The sequence below is a fragment of the Bos grunniens genome, chromosome 16 (genome assembly GCF_055505025.1).
Source record: "Bos grunniens cultivar Pamir isolate PY7600 chromosome 16, Bosgru_T2T1.0, whole genome shotgun sequence".
In the NCBI taxonomy this organism is placed as follows: Eukaryota; Metazoa; Chordata; class Mammalia; order Artiodactyla; family Bovidae; genus Bos; species Bos grunniens.
The window spans coordinates 52,765,386-52,784,629 of record NC_141180.1 but is presented as its reverse complement, the minus strand read 5'-3'; the positions used below and the strand labels follow the sequence as shown (position 1 = coordinate 52,784,629).

Below are 19,244 nucleotides of genomic sequence, written 5' to 3'. Positions count from 1 at the left end.
GAATTTACATTTGCTTTTAACTCTGTGGGTTGGTATCTAAGGCATGTGCATCCATTAGAGGTATAATGTCAGTTTAAATCCCCCAGCAGGCTGCTTGGCCAAACAAAATGGGTGCTGAAGCAATAGTACTATGGGGTAATTTAGCTAGACTCTCAACAAGTAGGCAATAATCAGAGTACTTAATAAATCTTTGGTGGCTCTCCATCATGTCTTAGGTGAGACAGGAAAGCAGTTAGCCCCATGTCACCTCTGTTGGCCTCTCTTGGACGCAGCCCCCGAGTTCTCTGCCCTTTCTCAACTGGGCTGAAATACCAGGTCCCTGTGGGTGGTTAAAGAATACTGTATCTTGAGGCACTGATAATGCTAATAATGCTTTTTTGTTAAAAGAAAGCTTGGATTTATTCTAAAAACCAAAGTGCTCATACTTTTTTTTATTACTCCTCTGGTAGAATTTCTTTCATTGCTGCTTCTCCTCTGTTACCTTCCCATTCATTTTGGAACCCTTTATAGAGATGTTCTTGGTTAAAATAAGCTTTTGGCCATGTGATTTCTAATAATTTGTGTAGTATTCAAACACAAAAGTAGAGATACCGAGAACTGCTATAAACTGTGTGAAGCAGAGTCCCTGCTCAACTTAATCATTGCACCCACTCCTCCCGCGCCTCTTCCCCATGCACAGCGCAGTGTTTGGCATGCTGTCGGTACCAAATCTGTTTCCCTAATGTTTGAATAAATGAATGAATAGATAAAGCTTATTTTGACTCAGAAAAAAATGTTTTTGATGGGCTCACATTAAAAGAAGTTATTTTTTTGATCTAAGTTCTCCTGAAACACTATTGCTTTCTCGATTAGCTTTGTCCAGAGTAGAATACATGCCCAATTTACTCATTCCTGATTAAATGTATGTTTTGCCTAAGGAGTTATTTATGGAAGATTTGAACAGCATTATTAATTTGGGGAAAATACCTGACTTGTTTGAAAATGAAGAGCTGGATGCGATTGCCCTCAAGCTTAGAGCTCTTGCCGAACAGTCTGGTTATGTCGATAATAGGCAAGCTTTACTTTTGTTCTTCCAAAAGGTACATTTTTGTGGATTGCCTTTATCAAATTGTCATATTAAATTGACAACAGACCATGTTCAAATTTCACAAAATTTTATGCTAGTGTCCACTATTTGTTGAAAATAATGCTGCAATGAACATAAAGGTCTGCATTAAAAAATAGACTGTGTTTATAATTCTGTACATGAATTTCAAGTTGGATAATTTCTTTGGTTTTTTACATGAGTGTTTAAAGCTATAATAATGACTGCCATCCTTATACACAGACACACCATAGGCAGGACAAACATGAGCAAGAATCTGGGACTGACTGGCTAACAATGACTTAAAAAAATAATAATAGCTTGAGGCAATAAGAGAAATAAGATCCCAAGATTATTTCACACCCTGTGATCCATTTCTAGCCAATGAAGTTTTTTTTATTTCAGTTGTATGCTGGTAACAAGCCTGGAAAGGAAAGAAACAAGAATTCCTCATCCCCCTAAAAAGCCCTAGAACTGTCCAGGAGGTTATGGGTTATCCAGGTAGAGCAGGTAATATTCAGAATGAACTCGGCAGTGAGCTTGCTGTGAAAGAATCAGCTTGATGAGAGATATCAACTGGACAAATTAACTAGGCATTCTGTGTCTTTAAGACATGATGAATGACCAGTGGCTGAGTGAACAGATAGATATGATTACCCAAGCCAAAATGTTCACTGGTAAAGTACCACAGGCCAACTTATTTCTCAAGTCAGTTTCTATCTTTTATGGAGACATTTGAAAATTGAACTGAACCACCATCCCTTCCTCAGCAGATACTTAGTGATCTTGCACAACAAAAACATGTAAAAAATTCTGGGAATGGAATCCACAATTGTAAGAGAACAGTATAATATAAATGGATGTTTGAATTGAGTTGTATTTTAAAATGCTGCAGTAGAAAGAAGGACAGGAGTTATCCTGAAAACTTGTGGCACTCTAGCACTTCTTTACAAAATTGGTTTACCCAATAGATTGTGAGTGGAAAAGGAAAATAAATTCTGATTTAGAGTGTGGCGAATAGTGCCCTCCAGAAATAAAAAATAAGAATCCCAAGTAGAAATCAATTTTAATTTTATATATATGCCATACTTTCAAAAATGATGTGAGGTTTTTTACAGTAATAATAAATAGTGAAAACACATTTTAAACTGTTGGATATCTTCAAGTAGGAGTTTGCAAATGGGCAAAGCAAAGAGAGGTAATTTCATTTTGTGGGTTTTCCCAGGTGGCTCAGTAAAGAATATGCCCACCAGTGCAGGAGACACAAAAGACAAATTTCAATCCTTGGGTCAGGAAGATCCCCTGGAGTGGGAAATGACAACCCACTCCAGTATTCTTGCCTGGAAAATGTCCATGGACACAAGAGCCTAGTGGGCTACAGTCCATGGGGTCACGAAGAGTAGGACACAACTAAGCACACATGCAATTTCATTTTCAATTTAAAGATTTCTGTATTTTGTGAATTTTGCATTGAGTTGCATTTGTTTTTATAAAAATTTTAAAGACAAGCAGGAGGGGGAAAATCTTACCCTTTAGTCTTCCTTCAGCTTTACCACTCTTATTTGGCAAAATAGGTTGCCTGATACTCAAAGATATTATCACTTTGTACAAGTTGAACCCTTTGAGTTAGATGGACCATTGACTCACTGAAGCTGCTTTCAATAATGTGGTTTTATCATAAAGTGATGTAGGCAATGAGGAAGGAATCTGTACCCTGTGGTAAGTCCTTCCAAGAAGCCAAGAACAGCAACAACACAACCAGGTTTTAGGTGGGGCAAGGATGCAGGCAAACTTCTTTGAAACTAGCACTTTGCCTAGGACCTGAAAAATTATGTAGAATCTAATACTACTTGGCTGTAATCCTTCAGCTGTAGGAGTTTATTAGTATCTCTGAGGTGTTATGTACATAACATTGTTCTGATTCTCTGCATCTCTTTTAGCTTTAATTCATCTGTTTCTTTCTTTGAGTTTCTGTGAGTCTTAAATGCACACCACTCCAGAGGAAACAGTTAAATAGACAGACTCATCACCATCTGATACAAACTGCCCTACTGAATAGAGTTCTAGCACCAGATCCCCTTATAAAGGATGGTTTATACAAGGAATGCTCTGAGTCCAGTGACTCCCCTACCCAGTCCATCCAGCTGAAGCCAAGAGGGTGAGGTCCTCTAGAACAGAACCTGCCTCCTTTCCTCAGAAGGGCTCTGTTAAGCTTGTAGTTTCCCCTGGAAGGACTCTGATTTATGACAGATACTCAGTACATGATTGATAGGTACTCCCCCCATTAAGGAAAAAATTGAAACAAATTTTAAATGGAATTTTCCATATAATATTTTCTTCAAAGAAGTGGATTGCATTTAAACAAATTATATTTTTATTAATTTTCAGAGAATACATAAAAATCTTAATATTCTTATGACCATGAGCCCTACAAGACCTAACTTTCACCAAAACTGTAGACTATATCCTTCCCTGATCAGCTCCTGCACAGTTGATTGGTATGAGAAGTGGCCGGAAGAAGCTCTGCTGATTGTAGCTGACACTTTCTTAAGAGAAAAAGTGGATATCAAGAACAGAGAGGTAAATATAACCCCTTTAAAGAAATCTAATGCAAGTGAAGATTTCAATTTATTATCAGAATCCAACAACACTACATCTCTGAATGACAATGAACCTTAGGTGGGCAAAGAGAGGCAGTTCTGGGCAAAATTATGAAATAAGTCAAGTGTTTGTCTTGACTCTTTATCAACTCCTCATCTCTTTTGCCCCCTAATTCACCCTGTCTCAATGATGCCGAGATTCCTCACTGCTGGGGTCTCTTCACTGTTCTGCTCTCATGGTAGACAGCAGATTTCCACAAAGGTAAACCACCTCCATTTTGCATGCTCTGGTAAGGATACTGCAACCTTCTGTGTTCTTCTTGTGAATTTCACTGGGTTGGTTACAGCAACACAACTACAAAGAAATGAGAGCACAAGCCACACGCAAAATTACCTCAGAACTCATAAGCCACAAGTCAGTAAGAATCTGTTCTAGAGTGATTCAAATGAAGATCCCGAGAGATGTTGGCAAAAGAAGTTGCAAATTCAGAGAGACCTGAAACTCTGTGGGGCCTAGAAAGGGGCTTACAACCTTACCTCTCCAAGTGTTCAAGGAAAGCAAAGGCCAATAAGGGGTAGATTCAGGGTGGAACCAGCAAGAAATTGCAGCTGAGTTAAGAGTGACCGGTTTAACTAGGCTTGGTGGACTGGAGATGCGTAAACAGGACTAAATTATGTTCAAGTCAGATTCTCTCTGAAGGTAAGCAAAGAGGACACTCTTTCTACTCTAGTTTTGCCTACCTGTATCTCTACAATGATTGATCCATTGATTTCCATAAGGAACGGTTCCAGCCCCCTCCCCCAAACCCTGCAAAATACCAAAATCAGGATGCTCAAATGAAAGTGAAAGTCACTCAGTCGTGCCTGACTCTTTGAAACCCTATGGACTATACAGTCCATGGAATTCTCCAGGCCAGAATACTGGAATGGGTAGCGTTTCCCTTCTCCAAGGGATCTTCCCAATCCAGGGATCAAACCCACATCTCCTGTATTGCAGGCGGATTCTTTACCAGCTGAGCCACAAGGGGCGCCCAAGAATACTGGACGGGGTAGCCTATCCCTTCTTCAGAGGATCTTTCCAGCCTAGGAATCGAAGCGGGGTGTCCTGCATTGCAGGCAGATTCTTTGCAAAGTGAGCTATGAGGGAAGCCCTGGATGCTCAAATCCCTTATATAAAATAGTATAGCATTTACCCATAATATGTGCACATTCTATATTTTAAATCATCTCTAAATTACTTGTAATACCTAATACATTGTAAGTATATGTAAATAATTGTAAATACAATGCAAATACTATGTAAATAGTTGCCAGCACAAGAGAAATTCATATGTTGCTTTTGGAAACTTTCTGGAATATTTAAGAAGTATTTTCAGTGGTCGTTTGAATCTGTGTGTGCAGAACCCACAGATACAGAGGGCTGACTATACATCCTTTAAGTCCTTACATTTTTCTAGCTTTATTTTACTCATGAAAATTGGGTATCTTGCTATCAATAACCTACTTTAAAGAAAGGAAGATAAGAGATAAAGCACTATAAACCTTGGCCATTGACAGTGTACCCTAAATCCTTGGAGTGCTGCAGCAGAAATAAGGGAAAAACCTAGCTGAGATGTCATTTATTGTTAACCTTTTTTCTTTTTGTCTTTTCCACTCTAAGCTCATCCTAACCACTAAAACTCATGTATTTTTAGTCCCATTCATCCAAACCCTTTTTCTGTGTCTCCACATCTCAGAAATGACAAATGTATTTGCATTGTCAATTTTCTTTTGTGTGTGTATTTAGACTGCTTTCTCTTAATTCTTAGAAATTACTATTTTTCAGAACTTAAAAGAAAGACTAGTTCCAACATGTGTCCAAATCCACAGAAGCATAAAAGAGTTGAACATAAAATACTTTCAAACAACTAGAAGGCGTTATTATATCACTCCCAATAACTACTTGCGATTCATGGATACATTTGTCCACATTTTGAAGTCCCGAGAGAAGAAAATGCAAAAGAAGAGGTAAGACTTTGAGACCAAGTCAGATATATATTTGTGCTCTTATTTGTGAAAAGGGATACAAATGCAAGTGAACCCAAATCCACCTTTTCATTGGAGGGAAAAGAGCAAAAGCTACAGAAGATCTCAAGAGGTAGGTGTCTATCTCCCCTGTGGTCATTCACAGGTTGCCCCTGTAAAGGCAAGGCTGACAGATTCTGCCAGTGAAGAAGCAATAGACTATTAGAGTCAGACATGGACATTGAAAACAAGAGTAACCAGCATTGCCATTCCCAATGTCCCTTATCCCATGAAATGAAAGTGGAAGTCACTCAGTTGTGTCCAACTCTTTGGGACCCCATGGACTGTAGCCACCAGGCTCCTCTGTCCATGGGATTCTCCAGGCAAGAGTACTGGCGTGGGTTGCTATTTCCTTCTCCAGGGACTCTTCCCAACTACAACACTGATAGTGGGATGCCCTGTTGCTGAGAAATCCACGGCATGCTGCAGCTCCGCAGTTTTAGAACCTTCAGCTGGACCTGGGAAGGGTGGGGGGAGGAAACCTGAGGTAGAAAGTCTCATATCTAATCAGAACTCTAGAGTCGTTGAGAAACAATCTCATGGCAGCCTCCCAGAAGATAAAGACACTGGGAAATAGTCTTATAGCATCTGCTCACAAGCATTCCATGCTCTCATGTTCCAGAAGGATCACAGACTTATCTCAGTTGTAGTTAAACCTTCTCCTGTGTGACCTATAGGAAGGCATAAAAAGTTGCCAGGGTACCATGTGAAGGCATTCCTTTACAGCTCTATCCTCCAACCTGTCATTTATCCAGCTGAAAAAGAACAGCCCACTCTATCAGATACCCCAGTTAAATGCACTGATAGGGACTTAGACCAAATCCATTCTTGGACAACATTGGGTGAGAATGGCCATGATGACTGCCACTTAGAGGACAGACCACAGACAGATTTCATATCTTGAGCCAAGCCAGTTAAAATTGTTATTGATCCAAATGTGTCAATAATTGGCATTTGCCCATACTCTGCCTTTATTGGCCAGCTGGAAGCCCAGGGCAATGAAAATTTTCACCACCACTCATGCTTGAGAGTTTAAACTAGTTTGTATGTGGTGCACGAGTATAGACCTGACATTTACAGAAGCAGTACCAACCTCAGCAGCAGCATTTTACCCACATGGTATCAGAATCTCATTTATTTTTTGTCAACAACTTTGAGTGGTACATTCAACATCAATTGTACAACAGTTGCTACAGTCTGTGAAAACAATCCTATTAGTTCAAAAGGTTAATCTTGTTCCATTGTTTTACATAAAGGCCATTCACTCCTCTGGGTTAGCAGCTCCTAAAATGCTTCTGAAAGTCCATGGATTAAGCCTTTTGTTGGTTGGTGATTAAATTGAGTATGATGGCCACAGGCTGGGTAAATTGGCCAGATGCCCTATAGACAAGAGTTATAAGGAATTAATGGAACTTCCTTCTACCTCCAACCTCCAGGTTTTAAGGTGTCCCCTTCCCACCATCCAGGGTTGTTGCTCTCCATTCGCAGTCATGATTGGTATGACCAGTGTCTGTCACAATCACTTCATCCACAGTCTTCCCCATGTCTTACCCACATTGTACATCCTTAAGTTGCTCAATAGTTTCTTCCTTATTACCTTGAACTATTGTAGAACATCTCCTTACCCCCCTGATGTGTAATCAGGATTACCATAAGTTATCCCCTTATGTGCATGATCATTATCATCAATATCCAATAGCGCTTATAGCCATCAAGTATAACTATTTGGTAAAAAGAAGCACCAGGTGATAAGTCCCAACTTCATAGCTCTTCTTTACTTCTTACAAATCCAGTAAGAAGTTTCCCAGGGATAGATATGGGACAGGAAAAAAGGGAAGGGAAGGGTTAATTATGTGCTTTGGGTCTCTTACAGCCAGTCCACGCCTCTTCTCCACCCCCAAAACATTTAGCATCCTGTTTCAGTGGGAGATACCCTTTTGGGAAATAATCACTTTTAAAGCCCAGATTACCTGTCATAAGAGTGCGCTTCATTGGGAGCTTAGTTTCAGTTGTCTGTGTTTCTTTAGTTTTCCCTTAGAGTCCATTATATTTTTAATATCACCTGTTTCTAGGGGGTCATATGTTTACAAATTAAATGCTAAGCGCAACGTCTGATGTACACAACACACAACAAATAACAACTCTTTAAATAGGTAAATAGTATAAATAGACTTATTTTAGGAAGATCACTCTGGTATGGAGAATAAATTGGAGAGAGACAAAAAATAAAAACAAGACTTGAAAGCTAATGTGGTAATCCACATGAGACTTTTGAGGACCTATCCTAGAGCTAGATAAAAAATAAAATATCAAAAATATCTGTGTAATTCACAATTTAAAGGGTATGGGTGATGATGTTCTCATAGATTATGAAAGCCCAAGAAATAGAAACCATATATTCAATTTTTAGAAAATGCTCTATGGAACTTATTCCCTGTCTTAGAACTAAAATTTTGTGGACCAATAGCTTAGTAGTCTTCTTATTTAAATCTTTCATTTATTTTATTCCATACAAATGTATATTTTCAGTTTTTTATTCTAGTGAATAGATAAATGAAAAATTTTCAAACTTATCTTATTGTTTCTTATTTAAAAAGAAAATTTGTTTTGGACATTATTAGATCACAGGAAGTTACAAAAGTAGTACAGAGAGGTCCAAAGTACCTCTTACTCAGTTTCTCTCGTGCTCACATTTTACATGACTGTAGTACAACATCAAAACCGGAAAACTGTCATTGGTACAATGTGTGTTTATAGTTCCATGCCATTCAACTTTATCATTTGTAGCAATTTGTATAACCACAACAGCAAGCAAGATATAGAACGAGTTCATTACCACAAAGATTCCCCCTACTGCTACCCTCTTTACAGTCACTCCCACTCTTTTCCTCCTCCTATTCCAAATACCTTGCAACTGCTAATCTGTTCTGCATTTCTACATTTTTATTCTTCACATACAGAGAGCGATAGTGCTTTCACTCAACATAATGCCTCTGGGATCTAAGCTATTGCATGTATCATGAGTTTATTCCATTTTATTGCTAAAGTAATAGTCCCTATGGGTGTACCACAATTTGTCTAACCATTGAAGGAATTTGGGCTGATTCTAATTTGGAGTTATTATGAATATATCTCTGTACAGGTTTCTGGGCAGATATAAATTTCTATTTTTCTAGGATAAATGGCAAGAGTGTAACTGTTAGGTCCTCTGACCTATGAAGAAAATATCAAATTGTTACTCAAAATGACTGTACTGTTTTTTGTAGTTTTATAAATTATGTATGGGAGAGTCAGTTTCTCTGCATGCTTGAGAGCATTTGGTATTGTCACTATTTTGTATATTGACTAATAAGTATGTAATTATATGACATTGTGATCTTAATTTACACCTTAATGGTTAGTGATGCTGAATATCTTTTCATTCCCTTATTTGCCATCCATATATCCTTTTAAATTTAATGTCTCTTCATATCTTTTTCACATTTTCTAAATTGTTCAAGTTTTTCATTGTTAGTTTGAGAATTCTTTATATATTCTAAAATAAGTCCTTTGTCAGATATGTGGATTACAAGTATCTTATTCCAGTTGGTAACTTGTATTTTCATTCTCCCTTTCACAGAGAAAAGGGTCCTAATTTTTGATGAAGTCCAATTTATGATTTTTTTTCTTTTATAAATTATGCTTCTCGTGTCTAAGAACTCTTCACCAAACCCTAGATCCTGATCACTTTTTCCTATATTTTCTTCTGAAAGTAGTATAGTTTTACATTTAATTCTATGGTCCATTTCAAGTTAATTTTTGCATAAACATAAGGTGTAAGGTTAGGTTACAGTTCATCTGATGTAACTGATGCCCCAGCACCATTGGTTGAAAAACCTTATCTTCCTCTCTTGCTTTTGCACCTTTGTCAAAACTGAGTTAGGTGTACTTGTGTGGGTTTACTTTTGTCTTCTCTATCTGTTCCGTCAATCTTCATATCTATCTCTCTGCCAATACCAATATAATCTTGATTACTGTCGCTATGTAATCAGTCTTACAATCAGGTAGAATAATTCCACCCACTTTATTCTTTTTTTTCAAAATTATTTTAATTACCTTAGTTCATTTGCCTTTCCATATAAATTTTAGAATAAGCACATCTATACATAAAAAATATTTTTTTTACTGAGATTCTGACAGGAAACCTATATATCATTTTGGGGAGAATGGGCCTCTTTACTATGTGGTCCTCCAGTCCATGATTACAGTGAATCTTGCTTGGCTATTATTTTGTTATATCTATACTTTCTTAATTGATGCAAAGAGCCGACTCATTGGAAAAGACCCTGATGCTGGGAAAGACTGAGGGCATGAGGAGAGAAAAGGGAATGACAGGATGAGATGCTTGGGTCATTGACTCAATGGATATGAATTTGAACAAACTCCAGGAGATAGTGAAGGACAGAGAAGCCTGGTGTGCTGCAGTCCATGGGGTCGCAGAGAGTTGGACATGACTGAGCAACTGAACAACAACAAAATGCTCTCTTAATACTTTCTTTCCCTTCAGGGAACGTTTCCATATGGGCCTATCCAAGATCCTGGAAACAACTGCTCTAGTCACAGATATGCAGGAGGAGCTCTTGATTCTTGGCCCTCAAATAGAACAAAAAACAAAGGTGTGTTTGATTTTGGATCTCTTTTTTAAATTTTATGGTTTAACATGGAATGGTGTTTGAAAGCAGAAGCTGATACTTGACAAATATGGGTTAGAACTTCAGCTTTATTACCATGCAGCTGTGCAACCTCTCTTAGTCTTAGTTTCCTTATCTGTAAAATGAGGAAAGCAGTAACAACACAATAGCAAAGTAGTAACATCATTGTCTTTTTTAATTTATTTTTATTGAAATATAATTGGTTTATAATATCGTGTTAGTTTCTGCTATACAACCACATGATTCAGCCATATGTGTACATATATACCCTCCTTCTGGGACCTCCCTCACACCCAGCCCCATTCCAACCCTCTAGGTCATCACAGCACCAAGCTGAGCTCCCTGTGCTATGCAGCAGCTTCCCACTGTCTATTCTGTATGTGGTAGTGTCTGTACGTCACTGCTGCTCTTTCAGTTGGTCCCACCCTCTCCTTCCTGCCCTATGTCCACAAGGCAGGGAATTGCCTTGTGCCTACATCTGTGCAAATTGCCATATGACCCAGCAATTCCACTACTGGACATATACCCTGAGAAAACAGTACCTCAAAAAGACTCATGTACCCCAATGTTCATTGCAACACTATTTACAGTAGGACATGGAAGCAACGTAGATATCCATCGACAGATGACTGGATAAAAAAAGATGTGGTACCTATATGTAATGGCGTATTACTCAGCCATTATTATATTCTAATAATTAAATGTGATAATTGATATTATCATGTGCTCAGTCGCTCAGTTGTGTCTGACTCTTTGTGACCCCATGGACTGTAGAACACCAGACTCCTCTGTCCATGGAATTTTCCAGGCAAGAATACTGGAGTGGGTTGCCATTTCTTCCTCCAGGGGATCTTCCTTCCCCAGGGATCCAATCCACATCTCCTGCATTGGCAGCTGCATTCTTTAATACTGACCCACCTGGGAAGCCAATAATAAGTATTTACCTAATTATAAAAGAAATAGAAAAATCTGCAGTTATTACTTAAATACATCTGAAATGCACTGTGATAACTTGCAGTTGGCCAAGTATTCTAAAAATCATTACTCATCATCAATCTTTATATGTATGAAATTGTATGAAATTATATTTGTATGAAATTATAATTTTATGAAATTATATTTGTTGTAATCATTTTTATTAGTCTATTAAACAAATATATTTTGAGGTGATTTGACAAATTCTCTAAGAATGAAATAAGCTATTTGATTTCTCTTTTTAAAAAGATATCATGTCTCTTAAAACTTATTTTAAGAAGAGTTGTTTGGTTCATTAGGAGAAAGAAATCCTAATGGAAAAACTACAGAAAGATTCCCAAGTGGTTGAGAAAGTTCAGATGCTTGTTAAACAGGATGAAGAAATCATGGCAGAAGAAGTAAGAATCGTAGAAGAGTATGCTCAGGTAAAATTAAAATATACTCAATGAAAGTCACTTAGAGATTTGTAAAATTGTTTCCTACCCCAAAAATTTAAAAGTCAGGCTCAGTTCAGTTCAGTTCAGTCACTCAGTCGTGTCCGACTCTTTGTGACCCCATGAATCTCAGCATGCCAGGCCTCCCTGTCCATCACCAACTCCCGGAGTTCACTCAAACTCAGGTCCATCGAGTCAGTGATGCCATCCAGCCATCTCATCCTCTGTCATCCCCTTCTCCTCCTGCCCCAAATCCCTCCCAGCATCAGAGTCTTTTCCAATGAGTCAACTTTTCGCATGAGGTGGCCAAAGTACTGGAGTTTCAGCTTCAGCATCATTCCTTCCAAAGAACACCCAGGGTTGATCTCCTTCAGAATGGACTGGTTGGATCTCCTTGCAGTCCAAGGGACTCTCAAGAGTCTTCTCCGACACCACAGTTCAAAAGCATCCGTTCTTTGGCGCTCAGCCTTCTTCACAGTCCAACTCTCGCATATATGCATGACTACTGGAAAAACCATAACCTTGACTAGAGGGACCTTTGTTGGCAAAGTAATGTCTCTGCTTTTCAATATGCTATCTAGGTTGGTCATAACTTTTCTTCCAAAGAGTAAGCGTCTTTTAATTTCATGGCTGCAGTCACCATCTGCAGTGATTTAGGAGCCCCAAAAAATAAAGTCTGACACTGTTTCCACTGTTTCCCCATCTATTTCCCATGAAGTGATGGGACCAGATGCCATGATCTTCGTTTTCTGAATGTTGAGCTTTAAGCCAACTTTTTCACTCTCCACTTTCACTTTCATCAAGAGGCTTTTGAGTTCCTCTTCACTTTCTGCCATAAGGGTGGTGTCATCTGCATATCTGAGGTTATTGATATTTCTCCCAGCAATCTTGATTCCAGCTTATGCTTCTTCCAGCCCAGCGTTTCTCATGATGTACTCTGCATATAAGTTAAATAAGCAGGGTGACAATATACAGCCTTGATGTACTCCTTTTCCTATTTGGAACCAGTCTGTTGTTCCATGTCCAGTTCTAACTGTTGCTTTCTGACCTGCATATAGGTTTCTCAAGAGGCAGGTCAGGTGGTCTGGTATTCTCATCTCTTGAAGAATTTTCCACAGTTTATTGTGATCCACACACTCAAAGACTTTGGCACAGTCAATAAAGCAGAAATAGATGTTTTTCTGGAACTCTCTTGCTTTTTCCATGATCCAGCGGATGTTGGCAATTTGATCTCTGGTTCCTCTGCCTTTTCTAAAACCAGCTTGAATATCTGGAAGTTCACGGTTCACATATTGCTGAAGCCTGGTTTGGAGAATTTTGAGCATTACTTTACTAGTGTGTGAGATGAGTTCAATTGTGCGGTAGTCTGAGCATTCTTTGGCATTGCCTTTCTTTGGGATTGGAATGAAAACTGACCTTTTCCAGTCCTGTGGCCACTGCTGAGTTTTCCAAATGTGCTGACATATTGAGTGCAGCACTTGCACAGCATCATCTTTCAGGATTTGAAATAGCTCAACTGGAATTCCATCACCTCCACTAGCTTTGTTTAAGGCCCACTTGACTTCACATTCCAGGATGTCTGGCTCTAGGTGAGTGATCATACCATCGTGATTATCTTGGTCATGAAGATCTTTTTTGTACAGTTCTTCTGTGTATTCTTGCCACCTCTTTTTAATATCTTCTGCTTCTGTTAGGTCCCTACCATTTCTGTCCTTTATCGAGCCCATCTTTGCATGAAATGTTCCCTTGGTATCTCTGATTTTCTTGAAGAGATCTCTAGTCTTTCCCATTCTGTTGTTTTCCTCTATTTCTTTGCATTGATCGCTGAGGAAGGCTTTCTTATCTCTTCTTGCTATTCTTTGGAACTCTGCATTCACATTCTTATATGTGTCCTTTGCTCCTTTGCTTTTCGCTTCTCTTCTTTTCACAGCTATTTGCAAGGCCTCCCCAGACAGCCATTTTGCTTTTTTGCATTTCTTTTCCATGGAGATGGTCTTGATCCCTGTCTCTGTTCCAACTTTGCCTGTTTTTCATTTTTTTCCCAGAAAATATTTATATTAATACCTACTACATGCAAGGTACTATTAAGTGAAGTGCAAAGACAGAGGGTCCCTTAAGAAAATAGATAGTCTGGTTCTTCTGGTTACAATGAATAAAACTCATTCAACCCATATCAGAAATGCATGTGGCCTCCAAGAGGATCATCTGAAGGATGGAAGGGTTGGTTGCGGTGGCCTCCTCATTTCCTCAATGCTCAGCAGGAAGCCCTGCAGTTTATTTGTGTCCAAGTGAGGGGATTTACCTATTATGTTATCCAGCTTAAAGTAAATAAGCAATTAAAATATGGACAGGTAGCTTGAAAAGGGTTCTCAGAGAAACCTTGGATTGAAAATAATGCTAACACTGAAAGTACAAGCGAAGAATGAGAAGACGGCAGGCCGATACCGCTCATATCTCTGGTATGAACTATTTATTCTTCAGCCATGTTTTTAATGATGATCTAATCAGATCTAACAAGGAGCCAAGCAAAATATTTTGAAATTATCAAAAAGGCTATTAGAAATATCTATTCACATTCACTATTGTTTATAATAAACCTTGCCTAAATATTTATTATGATACTTTGAGATATTAGCTAATGATAGTAGCTTTTGTATTTAACATACATAAATAATTCCCCCAACTGAGGTTTTAGCTAATATATATATATTTTTTTTTTAATTGATGGAGTTGCTCCATGAAAAACCTTTGCACATGAAAAATGTGAAATTCCACTCTCTGCCTTCTCTGACTAGGGGTGGCCATTGATCAGACCAGGGTTGAACATTTGGTAATCTGCTACACCAGACTGGTTCCTATTGGAATTCTGACTGGAGGGAACAGAGGGAAATTGGCCAGTTTAAAAAGACAGAATTATTCAGGCAATGAGAGAAGTGATACAAACCAAATAAACAGTCCTTAGAACTGCTTTGTTTTCTGAAGATGATCTGATAAGAATTAAAAATTATAAAATAAGGCACCTTTGACATATATCTGTACAAGGAATCTGTAATTTCTTACTTCTTTCAATGAGACATTTTAAAACATCTTTCCAAATTACGATAATTATTACCGAAAAGTCCATGAATCCTGATTAATTCTTGTTGAATAACTCATCAAAAAAATGGGATGTATGGGTTTAGAATAGTGTACATTGCATTATCAACTATATTCATGGAAGAATGAACTTCCATTTTGAGTAGGTGTCAATGAGGATCTACCATCTACTTACAATTTTACTTATCTTAATAAGTGGAAGGATTTTCTACAGACAAGATTCTGATGCTGGGCACTATAAGTACAAGTTATATCATAGTATGACCTCTGGCCCTTCACCTTAGTGTCACATCACCAGGAAAGTTGGAACAGCAGACAACAGAAGTATTTCTAGAAGTCATTCATATTTGTAATAGCATGTAATAACTTAATTATACAGACAAGTGACTCTAAGCAACATAAACATAACCCCCAAGTCAGCTTGTTAGCGAAATCCCAAAAATATCCAGTCATTCCAGCACCACCTTTCATGATAGAATACCCGACAAAGAGTCAGTCAAAAGGGTAAAGAGAAATTGATCTTCAGTTCAGTTCAGTCGCTCAGTCGTGTCCGACTCTTTGATTGCAAATAGAATGTCTTACTTTTGCATGTCTTACAAAAATGTATAACCCTGCACACATACTGGCAAAATTCCTTCCAGGAACTTGGAAGGGGATCTGTGCAGCTGAGGGGTTTTAAGCTTCGTTAGCTTTACAGAGAAGCTAATGAAGGCAATGGCATCCCACTCCAGTACTCTTGCCTAGAAAATCCCATGGATGGAGGAGCCTTGTAAGCTGCAGTCCATGGGGTTGCTACAAGTCAGACACGACTGAGTGACTTCACTTTCACTTTTCACTTTCATGCATTGGAGAAGGAAATGGCAACCCACTCCAGTGTTCTTGCCTGGAGAATCCCAGGGACGGGGGAGCCTGGTGGGCTGCCGTCTATGGGGTCGCACAGAGTCGGACACGACTGAAGCGACTTAGCAGCAGCAGCAGCTTTACCGTAATCTGTCTTTAAGCGGCATGTTCAGTCACTTAGTGTGTCCAACTCTTTGCAACCCACGGACTGTAGCCCGCCAGGCTCCTCTGTCCATGGACTTCTCCAGGCAAGAATACTGGAGTGGGTTGCCATTTCCTCTTCTAGGGGATATTCCTGACTCAAGGATCAAACCGGTGTCTCCCGATTGGCAGATGGATTATTTAGAATTCCATCTTTAAGTGGACCACTCCCAAAAGGGCAACGTTAAAACTACACTAAGTCTAACACAGAAGGCAGAAAACACTCAATGTTTTCGCTTCTCACAGATAACTTCTCATCAGAGATTGCAAAATACATTAATTTAGGACAGTAACACATGTTTCTAACAGTGCAAGCATGTGTGTGCATCCCTAAGTCATACAGAAGCATAACTTATGGGCACTGTAAAAATGTTGCATTACATTTTCCAACTTAAAAATATAAAAATTTTAAGTATGCAACTATATTTATTCATATGTATTTAGGGACTTATAACTTTATTGCAGAAAGCTGACAATGAATTAAAAAGTGTACTGCCAGCTCTCGACAAGGCAATTGTGGCTCTAAACGCCCTGGATAAAGCTGATGTCTCTGAATTAAGGTGAGTAATTTACTGAAGTCTCTTTTGAGTTGCAAGAACTCAAAAATACATGGGAAAAGTTAAGTCTATATCCCACTTTTAGAATAAGCCATGTTACCTATCGTGGGCTCTGGTACCAAGCTTCCTGGGTTGGAATTCTGGCACTGCTGCTTTCTAGTATACAGCCTTTCTGTGTCTCAACTTCTTTTCTATGCAACTGGGGTAATAATAAATGCTGAAAGGATTGGATGAGTTGAAACATGTAAAATGTTTAGAATAGTCTGGCATAAGGCAAGTGCTCAAAAAAGATTAATGCTAACTGGTTTCCTCTGATTAAGCAGGCCTTTTCCCCTGCCCTTGTACTAAAGCTAAAGAAAACTAACCTAATGCTTGAATTCCTTGCATATGCCTTGGTTTTATTTATTTATTTTTTGGTTTGTTTTTTTTAAAACATTATCCCTTGTGATGTTGCTAATGTACATTTCACTTCACTTCAAAATGCCAGACAAATGAAATGCCTTTGATATGATCTTCATTGCTATTCTTAGGACATGCAGCAGAGACAGTTTAGTCCATTCTCTTTCCCACCTGCTGTTTCCACAACTGAAGGGACTTAGCATGCACAAACACGTGTCAGCTGATTCAGACGTAGCTAAGAGGCAACTTCCAAAGTTCCAATAATTACGTCATTAATAACTTAAGATACAAATTCCCATCTACCCTCCTCCCTCAACTCTCTATTATCTGTGATCTTTAGAGTAGGAATTTTAGATCAGGATGAATAATAATCAGAGGATGTGTTTAAAGAGAGTTGCACCTTACAGCACCCTTCAAATTACAGGAATAGGGTTGACTCTCAACTACCCCAACTGTTTCTGTCAAGTGGCTATCAGTAAACCAATCCTGGGATGAAAGAGGAGAGGTCCTTCTTTTAAAGAACTCTGCAGCAAATACTTTTGTAATGAAAATAATTAACATCTAACTTGTGTGTTCTACATAGTTAAGTGTTATTCATTTCATCTTTCTAAAGCAAAGATACCCATGTTCTAAAGATACTCAAATTTTTGAAGATACCCAATAATGAAATAGCTATATATTGGCAATTAGATCTTCTTACCAAAAACTTGTTAAAAATCTGTGTGTGTTATCTTTTGAGATAGTTTACAGGGTATCTTTGATTTCAGTTATGAAGTTGATTAGATTTAACCATTTATTACAGAGTATATACACGGCCTCCTTACCTTGTACTGACTGTCATGAATGCAGTTTGTATTCTTCTGCAAAAGAAACCTAACTGGACTACAGCAAAGTTACTTCTTTCAGAAACTGGTTTCCTAAAAAAATTGATTAACATTGACAAGGACAGCATACCTGAGAAGGTAAAAGTTCATCTCTAATTAATGCATAATTGATACATTCCATACTTATAATCTGCAAGTCCAATGGAAGTATTAACACTGGAGTCTTGCATTAGAATTGGAAGACAATGGTGAGGGTAAAAGATCAGAGAGCAAGCTGTATATGCAACTGTAAATGGTTTTCTGGAAGTGATAAGATAAAGCAATATGTCACCAAAATTAGAAAAATGTCATGTCTCAGGATCTGTTTATATAATGAAATAGGAGAGGTCAATAGTGGGGGAAATTTTTTTCTGGATGGATTATAAAACCCTATGAAAGTACAAGGTATGGATAAAGGTGTCTGAGATTTTTTAATTGATATATAATTGATATACAACATTATATTAGTTTTAGGTGTACAGCATACTGATTTGATATTTGTATACATTGCAAAATAATCACCACAGAAAGTCTAGTTAATATCCATCACCACACATAGTTACAAACATTTTTTCTTGTGATGAGAACTTTCAAGATTCACTCTCCTTGAAACTTTTAGATATACAGGATTAGTAATATAGCCACCATGCTGTACATTATATCTCCAGGACTTATTTATTTTATAACTAGAAGTTTGTACCTTTTGACCACCTCCACCCATTTTCACCATCCCTAGCTCCCCACCCCTGGTAATCACCAATCTGCTTTCCGTATCTATGAGTTCATTTTGGTTTTTGTTTTCTTTTTTTTTAGGTTCTATACATACATGAGATCATATGATACCTATTTTTCTCTGTCTGACTCATTTCACTCAGCATAGTGTTCTCAAGACCCATTCTAGTTATAAAAAAGGGAAGAATTTCCTTCTTTTTACGGCTGAGTAATAGTCCATTGTGTGTGTGTTTTTTTTCACATTTTCTTTATGCATTCATCCATTAATGGACCCTTCAGCTCCTTCCATGTCTCAGCTATTGTAAATAATGCTGCAGTTAAAATGAGGGTGAATATATCTTTCTGAGTTAGTGTTTTTGTTTCCTTCAGATAAATACCCAGAAGGTAACTTACTAGATCTTTGGCACTTCTGTTTTAATTGTTGAAGAGATCTCTTACTGTTTTCTATAGTGATTCATCAACTTACATTTCTACTAACAGTGCACAAGTATTCCACTTTCTCACCTACAGTTGTTGTTTGTGGTTTTGATAATAACCATTTTAACAGTGATAGCTCATTGTAGTTGTTTGTATTTCCCTGATTATTAATGATGTTAAACACCTTTGCATATACCTGTTACCTATCTGTATGTCTTCTTTGGGAAAACATGTATTCAGATCCTTTGCCCATTTTAAAATCAGATTGGTGTTTTTGCTGTTGGATTAGAT

At 38.1% G+C, this 19,244-nt stretch overlaps 1 protein-coding gene across 2 annotated transcripts in view; it reads left to right on the top strand.

Annotated features, from left to right (window-relative positions):
- The window catches only part of DNAH14 (dynein axonemal heavy chain 14), a 376,358-nt gene that overhangs the window by 262,202 nt on the left and 94,912 nt on the right, over nt 1–19,244 (top strand). For both annotated transcript variants that reach the window (XM_086345146.1, XM_086345147.1), the window contains 7 exons: nt 918–1,079; nt 3,473–3,664; nt 5,510–5,691; nt 10,295–10,403; nt 11,714–11,839; nt 16,451–16,545; nt 17,744–17,903. In XM_086345146.1, the coding sequence (XP_086201272.1) occupies nt 918–1,079; nt 3,473–3,664; nt 5,510–5,691; nt 10,295–10,403; nt 11,714–11,839; nt 16,451–16,545; nt 17,744–17,903 (1,026 nt within the window). The remainder of the gene's footprint in view (nt 1–917; nt 1,080–3,472; nt 3,665–5,509; nt 5,692–10,294; nt 10,404–11,713; nt 11,840–16,450; nt 16,546–17,743; nt 17,904–19,244) is intronic.